General features: G+C 43.6%; 1 protein-coding gene across 2 annotated transcripts; it reads left to right on the plus strand.

The window, feature by feature from the left end:
• The first annotated feature begins 868 nt into the window (after positions 1-868).
• Positions 869-14,696, plus strand: FKBP14 (FKBP prolyl isomerase 14). 2 transcript variants are annotated; one of them, XM_084785202.1, is made up of 4 exons: positions 869-1,203; positions 4,350-4,501; positions 7,077-7,204; positions 12,563-14,696. In XM_084785202.1, the coding sequence occupies exons 1-4, from the start codon at positions 1,001-1,003 to the stop codon at positions 12,719-12,721; spliced, it is 642 nt and encodes a 213-aa protein (XP_084641328.1). In that variant the 5' UTR covers positions 869-1,000; the 3' UTR covers positions 12,722-14,696. The 2 variants fall into 2 exon arrangements, with proteins under 2 accessions (XP_084641328.1, XP_084641329.1); XM_084785203.1 differs by lacking the exon at positions 12,563-14,696 and adding an exon at positions 8,294-10,460.
• The last annotated feature ends 4,016 nt before the right edge of the window (positions 14,697-18,712 follow it).

An 18,712-nucleotide genomic window follows, 5' to 3' on the forward strand; every position in this document is an offset into this window, starting at 1 on the left:
AGAGCTGTGAGCCGTCCTGGTGTATTTTCTTAGTTACTGTGGGTGGGTGCCATCCTAGGGTACAGGCTGAGCAAGCCGATTAAGCAGCACTCTGCCAAGGCCTCTGTTTCAGTTCCTGCTCCCAGATTCCTGCCCGAGGTCCTGCCTGACTTCCTGGATGACGGACTGTGATACAGAAGTGTAACCAATAAAAATCCTTTCCTCCCCAAGTTGCTATAGGCCATGATGTTTTAAACCAAGAATGGAAGCCCTAAGGGTACCATCCACACGGCGCGGGGGGGGGGGGGGGGCGGGGGGGAAATAACCATGTGAAGTTAGTGAGGCTCTTCCACCAGAATGTGCTTTGTGAACATTAAAACATCCTTGAAAGTCCTTAGAGTGTATGTTTTCAGTAAACTGTAGTTCTGAGCCTTCGTTTGAAGCATCCTGGAGGGGTGCTCTCGGTATTTGGTCTTCCCCAAAACCCAAATGTCACCCTGGCCCCAGACTCTTTTTTCTTTCTTTTTTTTTTTTTTTTCTTTTTCTTTTTTCTTCCCCCTCAGCTAGAGTTCTTCACGGAAGCAAAGCCTCCCTCACCCCCTGGAGTTTCCCGTTAGCTTTGCACGCAGCTGCTCTCGCGAAGTGGGAGAAATCCTTAATCTGCAGGCTCTAGGACTAAGAGGAGTAGCGGAACCCCGCTGTGAGCCCCCCCCCCCACCTCACCGAAGCACTACATTGTTGCAGCACCATTGGCTGGAGAGGCGGCTGAAGGGCAGCACGGCCAACCAGTAGAAGGCCGCTCTTGCCAAGCAGCCTCTTTATCAGAGCCAATCAGCTAGGGATGGAGCTTTAACTCTTTAGGGTGAGTTCGCCAGCTTTGCTTGTGGGAAAGTTGGTAGTAAAAGTGCCACGTCTTCCTGGGAGGGTTGGGAGGGAGTCCTGTACTTGCCCAAAGCTATCGTCCGCTTTCGGCACATTTTTAACTATATGAAGCCGGGGTCCCTTTCTCTGCTTAGGTAACATGAACATGAGGTTTTTCTTGTGGAACGCGATCCTGACACTGTGGGTCACGGCTTTGAGCGGAGCTCTGATCCCAGAGCCAGAAGTGAAAATCGAAGTCCTCCAGAAGCCTTTCCTCTGCCATCGCAAGACCAAAGGAGGGGATCTGATGCTGGTCCACTACGAGGGCTATTTAGAGAAGGACGGTTCCCTATTTCACTCCAGGTAAGTAATCATGCCTCGCAGGCAAAAGATAAAGGACCCACCCATTTACACCCGCCCTCCTACTGTAAAGCTAACAGCTCCTTTACCTCTAAAAACAGAAACAAACAAAAAAACCTGAAACACCTGTTTCCCTTTGAAGAAAGAAAATTAACAAAAGCCAGTTCTACAAAATAAGACCTTGAAAAGACTTTCTGGAAACATGTAGTCTTGATTAATTAATTTCCTTATAGTTTCATTCTTTATAAATTTAGATCTAGAGTATTTGAAGTTTCAAAGGAATAGTTACATTATAATTAAGCAGTAAGTAGAAAAGTCTTAACAGAATTTTCTGTCTTACACTTCATTCCTTAGATAAAATAGCTGATTACCCTTTTGCTTGGGCATAAGAGATATTAAAATGTGTCATCTTGCTTCAAGAGCAAAACTCACCATCATCTGTTTGCCTGCTTCTAAAAGATACACAAATGCTGTTTCGCTGAGCTGTTTAGCTTTCTGGCAGGTGGCACTTTGGTCAAAGCATGGGATGATGGTTCGTTTGGAAGTCATTTCTTTCTTCTAGACAGTCAGGTGTGGCTATAGGAGTCATCGTAGAAGGATTTCCAGGTGTTCAGCACTAGAGTTTCTCTTCTATAAACAGATTCGGCAAGTGACATTCACAGGTGTAGTGATTTCCGTTCTGAAAGTACTTACCGAGCACATTTCGAAAGTTCACCTTCTAACCACCTGCATTCTGCACCAGTTCATTCATCCAGCCCATGAAGCCACATCTCAGGTCCTGTACATGCGAAGTTTAAAAAAACAAAAACAAAAAACAAAAAAACCCAAACAAGATCTGGTCCTCCAGCAGCACACCATGTGCAGGGAGGAGGAAGATAAGAAAGGACTCCATTGATGGCGAGTGCAGAAGGTTCAGAGCCCAGACAAAGCACAGGGGAGCCTGGGACCAACTGTGGGGGGGGGTGAGAGTTGGGGGGGGCGGTGCGGGAAAGAGGGAGTTCATAACACAACAGTGATGAGTGGAGCCGATCAAGGCAGAGCAGCAGTGGGGGTGGGGGGTGGGGGAGGGAACACCATGCAACTGGGGGAGTGATATACCGGAAGCCTGAAGCTTTAGCTCACCTTAGAGCCTTAGCTTTGTTTTTGTTTTAATAAACTGCTGCGAGGCATGAGTGTCGTGAATGGCAGTCCTCCCCAAACACTGTCTGCTCTGGTAAAAGGTTCCCAAATCAGTGTGTCATAGCTTTGGCCCTCTGGGTAAGGACAGTGTCTGGTAGACAGTAACCAATCCTGTGACTTTTGCACCAGAACATTTCAGTTACATTCTTGCTTTCAGTCTGATCTCTGTCATATCTAGCCCAAGTTCTCTTTCATCTCAGGGCCAAAGCCTTGTGCTGACATTTTGTGGCAGTGTAGCTAGTGTCCTGCCCCTTGGTGAAGGGGCTGTTGGCATATAGCCCTCACGTAAACTCTTAGGTCTGGCTAAGGAGAGAGAAAGATAATGAAGAAATATCATTGAATAAGTCTGCAAAGAGTGTCTTGTGTTGCCGGAGGCAGCCCCTGTATGATGTCCAGTTTAGCCGTAATAAGAAATTTGGCCAAAATGTAGTTAGTAAGAGTGACTGCTGCTTCTCTGTTCTCCCCCCCACCTCCATGATTATGAGGGACCATACAGTAAAAAAAAAAAAAAAAAAAAAAAAAAAAAAAGGGGAATGCCTGGGCAGTAGTGGTGCATACCTTTATTCCTAGCATTGGGAGGTAGAGGCAGGCAGATCCCTGAGTTTGAGGCCAGCCTGGTCTACAGAGTGAGTTCTAGGACAGCCAGGGCCACATAGAGAAAGCCTGTCTTGAACAACAACAACAACAACAGATTGTCATTTACCCAGATTTTGTAGCCATAAACTTAGCACAAGGATGTTTTATTCACACCTACGAGTGTGTGACACTGAAGTAGGACACCCTCCTAATTGAAAGGAATTGACCGCCTAGCAATCCTCAGCTCCCCAGTAGCTGAACTGTGCTGGTCCCTCAGGGTACCTGGACACCTAGACTGTTCTTTCCTCTCCAGAACTTGAGAGGCTGCTACTTCTCCAGGATTCTCTGAGTAGCCCCATAGTAGGTCTTTGGAGAGGGTCTGGGGTGAGTGGAGATTTAGGGTGAAAAGCAGCCTTTTCCGTGTATCAGGACCATCAGTAGACTGCACGTCCCGAAGGCTTGTAGACAGGAAGTAAGCTACTCTTGTCTCTATATGGCTGATGTAAATGGACCCTTCCCATGTCAGCAGAAATTCTCCTGGGCTTTTGTCATCCTTCTCAAACTCAAGATGTTGCCTGTCTAGGAAAGTATGACTTTGTCATCAACCTGGAACTTAGGGGTTAGGTACATATGAGGTCGGGTACTAGTATACTTAGCTTCCATTTTCTCTGTACAAAGGCCAATACTGGAATAGCTGTCTGCAGACTCTATGTCTGTTGATTCAAACCAACTATAGATCTAGAACATTGGGGGAAAATATAGGTATTGAATGCGTGGAGATGTTGCATTGTCATTCTCCAGTATAACAACCATTTATATAGCATTTACATCACAGTATGTATTATCTAACGATGATTTCATGTATTCATTAGGTTCTACACAACTTCTGTGGGTTTGAGCTCCTTGTGGGCTAAGGGACAGAGGATCAAACCCTGGGGACAATTTTCAATAGGATTGCCATTGGGGTTAAGAGGCAATTTTGCAATAACATTTGATTTAAAGTACATGTTCAAGTTACATTTTTTTTCTTTTTGCTATTTCTTCTGTCCTCAAGCTGACTCAATTTATGAATTTTGTGTCAAAAAAAAAAAGGTGGTCAGGGAATTGAATCGCTATGACGTCGACTTGGGTGTGTATGTTTCCAATCCAAGAATTGCTGTTTTCTTCAATTTCTAAGTTCATAAGCGTAACCAGTGATGGGTAGAAAAAAAAAAAAGAAATGAAGCACAGCAATGATCTTTGTTTTTAAGTCACTAAAAATATCACTAAGATAGAGTGCTTATCCCACACGTGTGGGTCTCCGGCTTCAATTCCTAGTGGTAAACAAACAAACAAACAAAAAAAAAGAAAAGAAAAAAAACTTTTAAAATCCAGTTATGTTTTCTTCCTGGCAGTCACAAACATAACAATGGCCAGCCCATCTGGTTCACCCTGGGCATCCTGGAGGCTCTCAAAGGCTGGGACCAAGGCCTGAAGGGAATGTGTGTGGGAGAGAAGAGAAAGCTCACTATTCCTCCTGCCCTGGCCTATGGCAAAGAAGGAAAAGGTACCGTCCTGTAACCATAGTTGCTGTGCATCTCAAACCTTTCCTCCCTCCCCAAAGGGACTCACCGTAACAATACAAGAAGAAAGGCCATCCAACAAAAGGGTCTTGATGATCTGGACGGTTGGAATATAGGGCTTTGGATATGGTTTGGTGTATGACTGTGTATGGTTTACAGCCAGGAAGTCTCCCACACCGTACCACTCATCGGGAGTCCTTTCATCCTTGCTTTTATGCATATGTGTAAAGTTTTTGATAGTTTCTTTTCATTTTATTTATTTATTTTGATTTTTCAAAATGGGGTTTCTCTGGGTAGCCCTGACTGTTGTAGAACTTGCTCTGTAAACCAGACTGGCCTTCTAACTCAGAGATCTGCCTGACTCTGATTTGTGAGGGGCTGGGATTAAAGGTCTGCACCACCACTGGCCAGCACAACAGTTTATAAAAGAATGCATTGACTTGAATTCAAAATAATTCTGTCTGTGTTACAAGTAGGCTGGCTGGTCCACACAGCTTTCATGCCAATTTGTTCCGAGACACAGACACCTGGCACCTAAACTGAACTCATGCAGCTCTCTAAAGGCTGTTTGGGATGCTTATCAGCTGGCCCCAGATGTAGTTTCTTCCCTGGGAGTCTGATCTGAGCCATTGACCAGATCTGAGGACACAGGGTTGGGAGCCAGGATGTCTACCACTGTGTTGTTACTCAAACAGGTGGAGCCAACTTGAGTGTGTTAGAATTAGAGGCTAGCCAGATAAGATGTGGCTCACTTATTAAAAGTCCCATTTGCAAAAATTACACACGGGGTGTAAAAGTGGCAAATGGATTTTCTGTGTGTCTAGCTTTCCCTGTGAATATAAGAGGGGGTATTATCCACAAAAAAAGTGGGTCGTAGCGAATAAAATATTCATAGTGTACGGGGCATTCGTTTTTGATTCTATCTTCCAAATTCTGTATGAAGGAAAAATGTAGTGCTTATAGAGTGAAGGAAAAAAAAGGTAAAGGTGTCATCAGAAGCAGACAGGGAATCCCTCTGATGTGGTGTAAATAGACCTCATAGCATTTTCCAGCTAGGCGTGACCATTGACAAAGCAGGGGTCTCATTCCTTGCGGGGTTCCCTAGGGAGGCTAAATGCTGCATACGAATGTGAGGTACTGCAAAGTAGAACTAGCAATCAAGCATATTCCACAGGCTTGCTTATTAAACAAATTAAATTCCAACTGAAGTTTTGTTACAAAAGAAAGGTTTCCCTAATGCCTAGATATAATCTCTCTCTTTCCTGTGCCCCTGGCCCTTCACTGTTAACTTTATGTGCGCAGTAGCAGCAGCAGTAGTAGTAGTCTGTGACTTACTTAACTCAGCATTACTTCACAGCATGCGGAGAGCTAAATCTGAGTAATTTCCTTCGGTGACATGAAGCTAATTCTTCTAATATGTATTTACCACTAATTCTGTAGTATTTTAGTACATGCTTGCATGCCTCCTTGGAAAGATGCCAGCTTTCCCGCCGAGCTAGTGCATGCCCCTTTCCTGTCTCCATCGGCAATGGTAAGCGCTGGCTCACATTGTGAGTGTTTTTCTCTTAGAAACTTACTACCCTTTCATAGAACTCTGAGGAAGCAGAGGCATAAGACTTGTATAACCAATAGAGTTGTGAGAAAGCAAGTTTGAGAAAAAAAAAAGGCTCCAAATTCCAAGAAAGGTTTGTTCTTTGTTTCTTTGATTAGTAGATGGGCTTTTTTTGTTTGTACCCCCAGATTTTAACGAAGCTTTCTTTTTTTAAACTCTTTTTAAAGATTTGCTATTTTCCCTTTCAGAAGTACATTTAAATTTCCCTTGTCTGATGAAATGGCTCAACAAATGCATATAGCCCTATGTCAGGGGGTATCCTAAGTTAATGAAAAAAATCGCATTTTCCTTTATTATTTTTAAAATCCATAAGAAAATTATATCTCAGCAACATATCCGGCACCTACTATTTATTAAGAGTAACCCCAGGGGTTTTATTTTTTGCATGGGGTTTACCCCCTTTATCCTTCCCACGGATACCAAAGGTAGAAAATTATCAATCATTTTACAGATAAGGAAGGCCCTGAGGTGGCAGATGTGAACTTCAATTATGCAACATGTTGACAGAGCTCACACTATTATATACTGCCTCCCAGTGGTTAATGCGGCAGTGACAACTCAACTTTCTGATCTAAATTAGCAAATCTCTTGTAATGTAATTAAGTCAGAATTACTCAAAGCCCTTTAAAAGTCATCCTTGACAAATAACACGAAGGGCCTTAATTATATTTGAAAGTTAGCAACAAGGATTTTTAGGAACATCTGCGTATACACCTGTGCATGTGTTTTGTTACTACCCCAGAGCAGTATTTTTGTTCTGCCGGTTTGGGTTATTCCTTCTTTTCTTCTGTTTTTCTTTCCGGGGTAAAGTGATTTCCACCATCTGTGACCATTGTAGAGAGCATCTTCATTTAAGATAGTTAAAATTGTCTGTTTTACCATCATTGATTTTGTTTTGAGTACTTTTAGATCGTCTAAGTATAACAGTTCCCATCTCCTCGTTCCAGGTAAAATCCCCCCAGAGAGCACACTGATATTCAACATTGACCTCCTGGAAATTCGAAATGGCCCAAGGTCCCACGAGTCATTTCAGGACATGGACCTTAATGATGATTGGAGGCTCTCTAAGCACGAGGTGACCCCGCCTTCTGCCTCTACGCGGTTTTTTTCTTCTGCTTTTCCTTTAAGCTCATGCTCTTATAAATACATTAGATGCTGGGAGAAAGAAAAGAAGTTTTCTGCCATGGGGTGACACTGGGTGTGTCAACCACACTGCAGGGCAGGCCCCATGCTCAGGAGTGCAGTGGCCAACACAAATCAGACCTTATAGTTTTGAGTGGCATTTTTTTTTTCTTTTTTAAAGGAGAGAAAGAACATGAAATTGGGTGGAGGGAGGGAATCAGGGACCAGTTGGGGGTTGGGAAAGAAAGTGATAAAATATACTATACATAGTTCTTTTTTTTTTATTAATTTATTCTTGTTACATCTCAATGGTTATCCCATCCCTTGTCTCCTCCCATTCTTCCCTCCCTCCCATTTTCCCCTTATTCTCCTCCCCTATGACTGTTCCTGAGGGGGATTACCTCCCCCTGTATATGTTCATAGGGTATCAAGTCTCTTCTTGGTAACCTGCTGTCCTTCCTCTAAGTGCCACCAGGTCTCCCCATCCAGGGGATATGGTCAAATATGGGGCACCAGAGTATGTGAGAAAGTCATATCCCACTCTCCACTCTACTGTGGAGAATGTTCTGACCATTGGCTAGATCTGGGTAGGGGTTCAAAGTTTACCGCCTGTATTGTCCTTGGCTGGTGCCTTAGTTTGAACGGGACCCCTGGGCTATACATAGTTCTTAAAGAATAAATGAGTAATAAGGAAATTTGATTTTTATTTTGGTTTTTTCGAGACGGGGTTTCTCTGTGTAGCCTTGGCTGCCCTAGACTCACTTTGTAGACCAGGCTGGCCTCGAACTCACTGTGATCCACCTGCCTCTGCCTCCTTAGTTCTGGGATTAAAGGGATGTGCCACCATGCCTGGCAAAATTTTATTTAGGAAAAAATATTTACAGCTTTTCCTAAAATACTTTGAAAGTTGCCCCCCTTTTTTTTGTAGGAAATCATTGCTTAGGGGAGAACTGTACTGGCTGGGAGTGTCTTCAGTCTCTGGCCGCCTCCCTGCTCACCTAGGCTTCCTGTTGACTGTGTCATCTTCACCTTTGCATCTTAGAAATGTTCGTGTTTGTCATGACAGTTCTGACTGTATGAGAAACATGCAAGTCCTGAGAAGTCTCTCACAAGGATAATTCCCATTCAAAGTGGCAGACTGTTGAGTGTGTTTCCTCGCACTCTCTAACAAGCAGTTTGCATTTACCTGAGCAGCTTCATTGACGTTAGCCCCTGGAGGAGGGATTTCTGGATTTTCCACAGAGGGACCTTCCTCAACCATCTGAAGGCATGACATGTGGGGTAGGAGGAAGAAGAGGGCTTCTCCATGTCTCAAGCATTCGTAGCTGCCAATGGCTTTTGTGGAGAAAGAAGTGGAGGTTGACACAAGCCCTACAGTTGTTACCATTCCTCGGTCTGCCATGGCCAGGCGGATGCTCAGTCATTTTTTGATGCTTTCTGTTGTGAGCCTAGCCATTAATGGCCAAACTATCTCTCCATCCCTGCTCAGTCATTTTTAATGTTTGGGTGAGTTTCACACTAAGAGCCAGGAAGTGATGGTTCTCAAACAAAGTTACCGGGAACCAAGGGATCTTGATTGACACTAGTGGGTTTGTTTCTTTGCGGTTTTGTTTTGTTGTATGTTGCTTTGACTGAGACGAGATCTCCCTGTGTTGTCTAGGCCTCCACTTTGTGAACCGCCTGCCTCAGCTTCCTAAGCACTGGGTTTTCATACATTGTGGCATTAACAGTTGTCCTCCCCCCTCTATCCAAGATGGATTGTAATTCTCTCTCACTAAAAAAAAAAAAATTATATAATATAGTCTCATGACTTTAAAAAATCAACTGTTAAAAATTAATATATACAAAGAAGTCTTGGACTGGGCATGTAACTCAGTGACCAAGCATTTCCTTAGAATGGGCAAGGCTCAGTCAGGTGGTGGTGGCACACATCTTTAATCCCAGCACTCAGAAGGTAGAGGCAGGTGGATCTCTGTGAATTTGAGGCCAGCCAGGTGTACAAAGCAAGTCCAGGACAGCCAAGGCTACACACAGAGAAACCCTGTCTTGAGAAACAAAGTAGAAACAACAACAACAACAACAACAACAAAAAGTGTAAGGCTCTGAGATAAATCCTCATCACCTCATAAAAGGAAAAAAAGTATTTATTATGCCCATGTCGTCTTTGTCTCTCACTGGGTCCCTGCACCCTTTCTAGCTTTATTAGTTTCTAATGCATTTTCCTGGTGTTTAGGCAAACATATATCATTGACTCACTTTTTCTTACACAAAAGGTAGGAAAATATACATACTTTTATGATTAATATAAGAAATGAGATAATAAGATACCAGCTGCTGGGCAGTATATATGATATTAGATGAGGGGTTTCCATATGTGCTGGGTCATAATATTAGCATGTGAATTATGCCCACTGGAATGGATTCCCTGTCTTCACGGCGCTCCAGTGAGTTGCTTCCCCTTCATGGAGCATGGTAGAACCTACGGACCGCGACCTTGTACCCTGGAGATCTGACTCTCCGAGTGTAGCCTATGGCAGACAGCGGTCTGCTGAGCTTTCTATGGTTAAGCGGATTTTGGAAATTGGAACCAAATGATCAGTGGGAGGATCTGATGAGAGAAAAGAGGTGAAAGGCAAGGGGAGGAAGTAGAGGGAATTACTTTTGTAGTGAACCACTGAGAAATCCGCCCCTGGACAGACTTGAAGGGAGCACAAATATAAAAGAAAAGTTGCTTCTGTCAAGCGTGTTATATTTTTCCCCCCAAAAAAAGTACATTTTTCTTTACCTGATTTAATTCTAGCACATAATTGTTTTAAACTTCTTGATTATAAAAGCTGAGAGCCTTTCTAAGAATATTTTCTGATATATATAATATGTATTACATATTGTATAGAATGTATATATGTTTTAAAACTATTAGCTTTTGGGTAGTATAATATTTTTTTTGTTTTTGTTTTGTTTTGTTTTCTGAGATAGGATTTCTCCTTATAATCCTGGCTGACTGAAACTCACTATGTAGCCCAGGCTGGCTTCCAACTCCGAGATCCGCCTGTTTCTGCTGGCATCAAAGGCATGCACTACCATGTCCGGCAGCATAGTACTTCTTATTACACATTTACCTCTTAGTTTCAGCAAAGTGAATTATAGCCTTCAAGTAAGCTAGGAAGCATGTAGCATAACTTGCTTAAATTTTTCTTTCATCATTGCATGTCCAATATATATATATATATATATATATATATATATATATATATATATATATATACACACATATTTTTAAAAAATCAGTTCATAAGAATGTTCCTCTTGGAGCTAAGAGGTGATTCAATGCTCTTCCAGAGAACCGGGTTCAATTCCCAGCACCCACATGCCTCACAGCTCTCAGTAACTCAAGTTCCAGCTGATCAGCTGCCTGATGCCTTTTTTTTTTAACCTCTATGGGCACCAGGTATGCACATGGTGGCTATACAAACATGCAGGCAAACTCTCATAAAATAAAATATATCTTTAAAAAGGATTTTCTTCTTCTTTATTTATTTATTATTTTTGTTGTTGTTTTTCAAGACAGGGTCTCTCTGTGTAGCCTTGGCTGTCCTGGACTCACTTTGTAGACCAGGCTGGCCTCGAACTCACAGCGATCCACCTGCCTCTGCCTCCCAAGTGCTGGGATTAAAGGCATGTGCCAACATGCCCAGCAGATTTTCCTCTTGTCTAAATTAAACTTTAAAACAATATTTTATAAAAAAATAAAATCTCACAGACTTCTTGAAGAATTTATGATGCTAATAATTTCTTTAAAGTATATTTGTCAGTAATTTTAGTATAATGCTGTGAAAATATTAGCCAAGCCTAGCAGAAAAATGCTATATGTATGACATATTTACACACTTTAAAAGTTATGTTAATTCTTGCAACATTTTAGAACGCTGCCCCTCGCCCACATCTTTAAAACATCCTACATTTTTATCTTCAATTAAAGCAGTATAACACACAATTTAAAAGCCGCATTGAATAAAACACCAAAATAAAAATTGAAATTTCTTATCACTTTGCACCCTCTGTCACTCTTCAGTGAGTGGAGGAGTGCCTTTGCTGTAGGCATCCTGCAGTGAGCAGGTCTGTCTGATCTTGTTGGCCACTACTGTGACTATAAGACTTCACACACAGTGCTCTCTCAGTGGGACTGACTGCACTGTGTGGAGTTAAGAAGGAAACCCTTTTCACACTTGAAGAACAGTAGCAAATACAAGTTCGAGTCAGAGAATATTAGTGTATAGTCTAGGAATTAAAAATGCTCACAAATGGGAGCTGAGGAGATGGCTGTCAGAGAAGTGCTTGCCGTTCTAGGACGATGACCCAAGTTCCAGACCCAGAATCCAGGGTGGGGAAAGTTGAGCATGGACGTGTGTATGTATACGCTCAGAGCTGGCAGGTGGAGACAGGCAGATCCCTCGAGGTTGCCAGCCACTCAAAATGGCCTACTCATCAAGTTCCTGGTGACAGACCTGTGCCTCAGAAAACCAGCTGTGAGGACTGACATCTGAGGTGGGCTTCTGGCTTCCACATACATGAATACACACACGCGTGCGTGCACAACCCCACACAAGGCAGCACATGTAAATACACCTAATGGGCTGCGGACAACAGATTCTTAAATGAGATGTGGGCTTCTTAATGCGAAATTATAAGAATAAAAGTGAATCCAGCTTAAAGCAAGCCAACAGGCTGGGGAGATGTGGATGGAGTGTGAGCATGAGGCCCTGAACTGGGGTCCCTAGCACCATGCAAGAAGCAGAGTGCGGTAGTGCATGCCAAAGCCCCAGCCCTGGGGAGGTAGAGACAGAGAGCTCCCTCGGCCTTACTTATTAGCCAGCTAGGGTGGCAGTCAGTGAGCTACACGTTCATCTCAAACAATGAGGGAAGAGTGATGAAGGGGGATACCCAGTGTCAACCTCTGGTCTTTGCACACACACACACACACACACACACACACACACACACACACACACACACACACACTTTTAAAAGGCAAAAAAGATAGGTAGTAGGTTTTAATGAAAACCTTATATTTGATGCAAAGATTATATGTGTATGTATGTATGTATGTGTGTATAGGCATTATTATTTTTTTTTTTTGGTCTATTATATTTGCCTTATGCTTGGTGTCTCCAACATAGCCGTAAAGCAAAGTTTGTTTTAATTCCTTTAGGTGTGGGTCACAGAGTTATTTGTACTTGCTCTGTGTCCTTGCAGTGATGCAGCGGGGATTACTAATGAGAGCCAGCGGTTAACGAGAGCTGTTATTTTGTAGGTTAAAGTATACCTAAAGAAGGAGTTCGAGAAGCACGGCGCAGTGGTGAATGAAAGCCACCACGATGCTTTGGTGGAGGATATCTTTGATAAAGAAGACGAAGACAAAGATGGATTTATATCTGCCAGAGAATTTACATATGTGCATGACGAATTGTAAGGCATCGTCCGCCATCTTATTATCATTCATCCTAAAGGGAAGGTGGCGCCTTTAGACAAGTGTTTGCTTTGCTTTGTTTTTTAGTTTTATATTATTTTCTACTATTTAAAGAACCCTAGACACTTTGTAAATAGCCATATCTTTCCAGTAAGTTATTGGGAAGAAACAGTTGTCTTTGATAGAGGATTTCTGGGCCCTGTCCGTGCTCACACGGAAGCTTGTCTGGCACGCTTCCTTTCTAATGGTAACTTCCTGCAGCAGGAAGCAGGCCACAGCATATGAAGAGAGCAGCACAAACCAGCGCCCTGTACTTCTGCCTCCCGCTGTTCTCTCAAAGTTAGGGTACTGGCATATTTGAAGGCTTCTACAAAAGTCCAGGGCTTGCCATTTTCATGCTATAGTTGTTGGATGAAGTAGTTTTTTTTCTTTACCTGCCTTGGAGTCCCTGCTTGAAGGCAGGGGGCATATGGTGGGCGTCATTCCTTAGACGCGTTGGCCTCACTGTGGAGATAGGCAGTGCTGGGTGAATAATGGAGTTAGCAACTCATGAACAGGTGCACATTGACACATTCTGCAGAGACTTCCTAGTGTCTAATGACCTATTAAAATAAGGCCAGCAAATAATTTGTGTGTTTGTTTCCTTGTAATCGGTGCATCAAAATATGGTAGGCAAGACAGAGAGTTATAGATAAGAGTGTTTACTTTCAAGATTATCAGGTTAGCCTTCTGGTTTTTCAATAAATAACATTTACAGCTAGTGTATATTACCTGCAGTAACACTGAATCTTGAGAAAATTTAGCATGTCAACTAGACTTTCCCCACTTCTGACTCCCCAAAAATGAGGCCAACCAATAACAACGGCCCATCAATACTTATTTATCGTGTACTTGAAAATTGAATTTTATCATCCTATGTCAAATTGGCTTCCGTAAATGCCTACTAATTCTATTTTTAAATTGATTTTAATCAAATTGGCTTTTATCTTAAACTCCCAGTTCTCTATTGAGGATTATAAAAATGTACTAAGTATGCTTTGCCTGAGCGGTGCTGTTCTGACAGCCATGGGAAGCTGCTGGGCCTTATGGCAGTTCTTTGTCACTGAGAAGGGCTGTTCTGAGATTGACACACAAGCCCAGCCTTGGTGGTTAGGCTGCAAAGCATCTTCAGTCCCCGAGAGGTCAGTCTTCACTTCCCTGCTAATGGAGAAGCAGCGAGTTTGCATGTATCTCTTGGGCCCCATTTCCTTGAGCGTATTTTCCTCTACAGACAGTCTCTGTCTCTTCCTGACCAATCACACCTCTCCTGAAGATTCAGGAAGGTCTGTTTTTACAGAATAGTCTTCGCCTTAGCTTTGAATTGCCTCAGCCGCCCTCCCAGCGACCAGTGAGAGAGGGCTCCCGTGTATGTCGTATTTCTCCCATTCCTGTCACTTTCTGTTTGTAGAAATTAGATTGCTTCATTAATTATGCATTGACTTTTTCCTCACCAAAACATGTTAACGGGAAGAATATACTCTTAAGACCTGCTCTTGAGGATATTGGGTATAACTGTAAAATGTTTGTCACCGCTGGCATTTTTCTGAACCTGGGGAGGTTGTGAGAAGGCTTGTGAGTGTCATGGACAGACAGTGGTGTATCTTGAAGGCTGCTTTGCACCAAGGCTGCTACCACCATCTGTGCTGGAGCAAGGAAGGAGATAGAATCTTGATTATTCAATCACATGAATTTATACCAGTTCTCAGCTTAACCTATGTTAGATGTGTGAAAGGGAGACAAACACATAGATAATGGTTCCTTTAGCCATCTGCCTTTTTTTTTTTACCTTTGCACCCTCCCATTAGTGGGAATAACCAAACACCAACTGTGACTTCACACATATGTAATTTGACTCGTAACTATTCTATGTGTCATATTTACATTTCTATGTCTATTGTGATACTCTTTTTGAAAATAAAGTTTATTTGTGAAAAATGTTTCACACATGTACATGTGTGTGGTGTTTGTGTGTGTGTTTTCACATATGTGGGGGCACAGATGTGTGTGCAGTGCATGCGTCTTCCTGGATTTGTCCCCCGAATGCTTGGAGGCACGGTCTTGATAAACCTGAAGCTCTTCGTTTTGGCTAGCCAGCTTGCTCCAGGGGTTCCAGTGTCTGCCTCCCATGCAGCGGGGTTAGACATAAGTAAGCCACTTTGCTCACCTTTTTTTTAAAATGTGGGTTCTGGGGAGCTGAACTTTTAGAAGCCCAGATGTTCAGGGCAGGTGCTCACCCTCATTCATCCCCTCAAACCTGATTTTATGAAAAAAGGACAAGATTAAAGCAGCTTTGCAGCCCCCCACCCCACCCCAATGCTGAGGATTGAGCCCTCTGCATGCTAAGCCATGACCCACACCCATGGTTCCTCTCAAATTGTATTCTAGGTTTCATGACAGAGTGCCAAAGGTGGACAGTAGCGGAAGATGGACAGAGTGATGGGCAGGTCTCTGAGCACCTGATCTATTGTGGTTTGTCCAGAAAGATGTTGCTTCCAATTGGCAGTAAATCTTCAGCATTAAGGACAGTGGTTGGTAGTGAATTTCACACAGGGCTTATGGGTAGGGCAAGAGAGGAGGGTGGGCGCTGCCACTGTTGCTTACATTTGTCATTTTATTGTGTGAGAAGCAGGTGGACATGATTTCTGCCTATTGAGGAAATCAGTGTCATCAAATGCCTTATGTGGTTACACAGAATGCTGGGTTCGCACAAATAACAAGAAACAATGATTTCTGCCTCAGATGAAGCGGTTAACTGTTTGGATTTTTTTCCTGTGCAAATGAACTGTACTTTTTCAGGTCCTGTTTAGAGTTCTGCTTGCTTCTGCTCTACAGAACTGAACAGTGTGGGGGGTGGTGTGTGTGTGTGTGTGTGTGTGTGTGTGTGTGTGTGTGTGTAGTTAGGGGCTGGGAGCTGAGAGATTCTTGGTGTTTGAAAATTTGGAGGAGGGGGAGCTGATTTGATGACATGTTTTGGGAGGGGAAATTCCTTTCACATTTTATTTTATTTTTTAATTAGCACTGTCATGAAAACCCTGGGGGAAAATAACTTCTTTTCCAGAGATACAGAGCAGTTGAAAGTGGTCTTTTTGGCTCCTCAGCTTCATCCCCCTAGCCTGCCACTACATAGGCAGAAGACACCCAAAGGCTCTGGCACCACTACGATGAGCAAGAATATGGTAGAGCGATGGGAGGGAAAGAGAAGCAGAAGGGTTTGTCTACCATTAAGGGAGGCAGAACTGGAGATGTGAGAGTAGTGAGGAACAGCCTGAGGTGAGCAACCTGTGCTGCTGCTGATGGCCATATGATGATGACCTGGCCCATGCTGAGATAGAGGGCCATGTCTGTATGCATGGTCCTGCAGCAGTGGTGGTCTTTGTCTATGTCCGTGGCCCACCTTACTGCCCAAGGCCATGCCAATGTCCCTGACGCCTGAGGGCTGTGCAGAGCTGGCCCTGCCCCTCACTGGCTGTAGCACTCAGGAGATCACCCCTCAACACCCCCTCCCCCACCATGAGCCAGTGAGAGCTGGCCCTGCCCCTTGCCACCTGTGGCAAGAGAGAGAGCTGTCCCCACCCCTCCCTAGCTGCAACACTCAGGAGAGCCCTGCACCTTTGCCTAGGCAGTGCTAGAGACCTGGCCCTGGTGGTGTGGGCATGGGAGAGCCAGCCTAGTGGGTCTGTCTGTTGCCAGCTGCCACACCCCTCACCTGAGCAAAGTGGGAGAGCTGGCCCCGGTGGTGCAGGCCCAGGAGAGTGTTGGGCTAACCAACTCCGCTACTACCCAGGCCCAGATTTTGAGCTGGCCCACCCCCAACATTTACACCATCTGTGAACTGCTGGAGCATGTGAAGGGGCCAGTCCCACAGAACCGAAGCTACAGGATCTCCATGACACAGGACAACAACAGGATATCCAAGAGGAGGCGTCCCAGTGAGGATCAGGTACTGATGGTGTAGCGGAAGCCAGAGGTCTCGAACCAGACCTTTTTTGAAATGAACATTTGTAAGTAAAGTTGTTTGGGCAAAAAGATACACTGTGTGACACACTGCAGCTTCCATGGTGAGATAGCTTTCTTTTGTCCTTTCCTTCCTTCTTTCTCTTCTTCTTTCTTTCTTTCTTTCTTTCTTTCTTTCTTTCTTTCTTTCTTTCCTTATTGTTTTCTTTTGGGGTCATGTTGCAAGAGTGGAGGGTGGATGCTATGTGATACACCAGCTTGCAGGGCAAGATTTTTTTTTCCCATTTTTGTTTTCTTTTGTGGGATGGTTGCAAGACGGAAGATATGGAAGGAAAAGGAGTTGAGTGGGTTGGGGTGCATGATGTGGAAGTCACAAAGAGCCAATACAAAGTTTAAAAAGCATTTTTGAAAAAGGGACTTTTTGCTTTGATTTTTTAAAAAAAAAAATTACCTGCTTTAGCTTGAATTGCAATCTTAATTGTCAGCCATAACTTTAGCTGTGCATGCCTAGCCAAAAACTTATACCGTGCCTTGTACAACACCGTCCTGCCACCAAACTACTTCAAAGAAGTAGATTGCCAAACTATCTTCAGGAGTCCCTCTGAGCCTGACCACAAAGATCACCACAGCTAGTTCTGCTGACTACTTTCTTTTATGGATGGATGGAGCAGGAGGACCATGGGACCTTCCCGTGCTCCCTCTCCCAACCAGTTGTATGCAATTCTAACCTAACTGATTGTGGCCTTGGGGTCTCTGGGAGGGGCTGGAAGAGAGAGGTTGGGAAGGATGAAAGGAGGTGGCTTCCTCTATGTAGCTTGTAGAAGCCATCGTCCCTTCTGCGTGCACACCTTCCAGTGTGGCTGCTTAAGGTCACCCATGCCCTTACCTGCGACCCTTCACCCATTGCTTTGTAAACCAGCCTGATAAACTCACTGGTACCTAGGTAGACCTTGATGAGCTTATACCTCACTTTGTTTGCCCTTGGGACTTTAGGAGGAGGAGTGGATGCTCTGTATGTCTTTCCCCAAGGGAAGGAATTTTAGCAGCATTCCCTCTCTGTCTGTCTAGTGTTCTTATGAATATGATTTCTGCATTCCCTTTAGTAGCACAAAGTCCACAAACTCTAACACATATAACAATGTGAGCGTGGAGTCTTTGATGGGCATTCTCTTTCCTCCGTATTGGGAGGAGGTGGATGGATGGGTAGGTGAGCAGTAGATTGCTAGCCTGGAACGTGCAAGGTTCTGCGTTCAAACTCTGGAAACACCATAGTCACAAGATACGATTTTTTTTTTAATCTTTCCTCTTTGCTCCTGCTCCCTCAAGTTCCTTGCTTCAGAACTGCAGAAAGACTACTGAGCCTGGTTTCAGAGCTCAGTTCAATGAGAGGCAACCTTGGATCCTACAGGTGGCAGGAATCTAACAGTGTTTCCTTCCTTTAGTGCACGTCATAATCATACATGGTACCCATATTTTAAAGAAGGGCATCAGTTAGGCGGCGGTGGTGGTGCACGCTTTAATCCCAGCACTCGGGAGGCAGAGGCAGATGAATATCTGTGATTTCAAGACCAGCCTTGTCAACAGAGTGAGTCCCAGGACAGTGGGCCTTGCTGACTCCTCTCCTTATCTGGATTTGTGTTTAACCCCCTTGCTAGCTGATCTCAATGAAGAAAATCCACAAACACCAATTAGAGACAGAGAACTTCACCAGGCTCCTGCTCTTGAATGTAGATTAGATTTTTCCCTGCTAGAAATATTTTTTTCTTATATTTAGAAAGCAGTGTGCAGATCGTTGTCCTGAGAATCAACAAATAGCTAAAAGGACAAGCTATGCGGAGTTACTATTTTCCCAGAGTTAAAAAAAAAAAATATGTTCCAAATTTCTAGAGCAAAAAATAGATAATCAGAAAAAAACCAAACAAAAAAAGACAAACCAGAAAATTAGTTTTTTTTCCAGCATGTTCTCTATAAGGAGAGAATTGCAAGCTGTAGCTTTCCTGA

Source organism: Acomys minous (genome assembly GCF_964271855.1).
Source record: "Acomys minous genome assembly, chromosome: 6".
NCBI lineage: Eukaryota > Metazoa > Chordata > Mammalia > Rodentia > Muridae > Acomys > Acomys minous.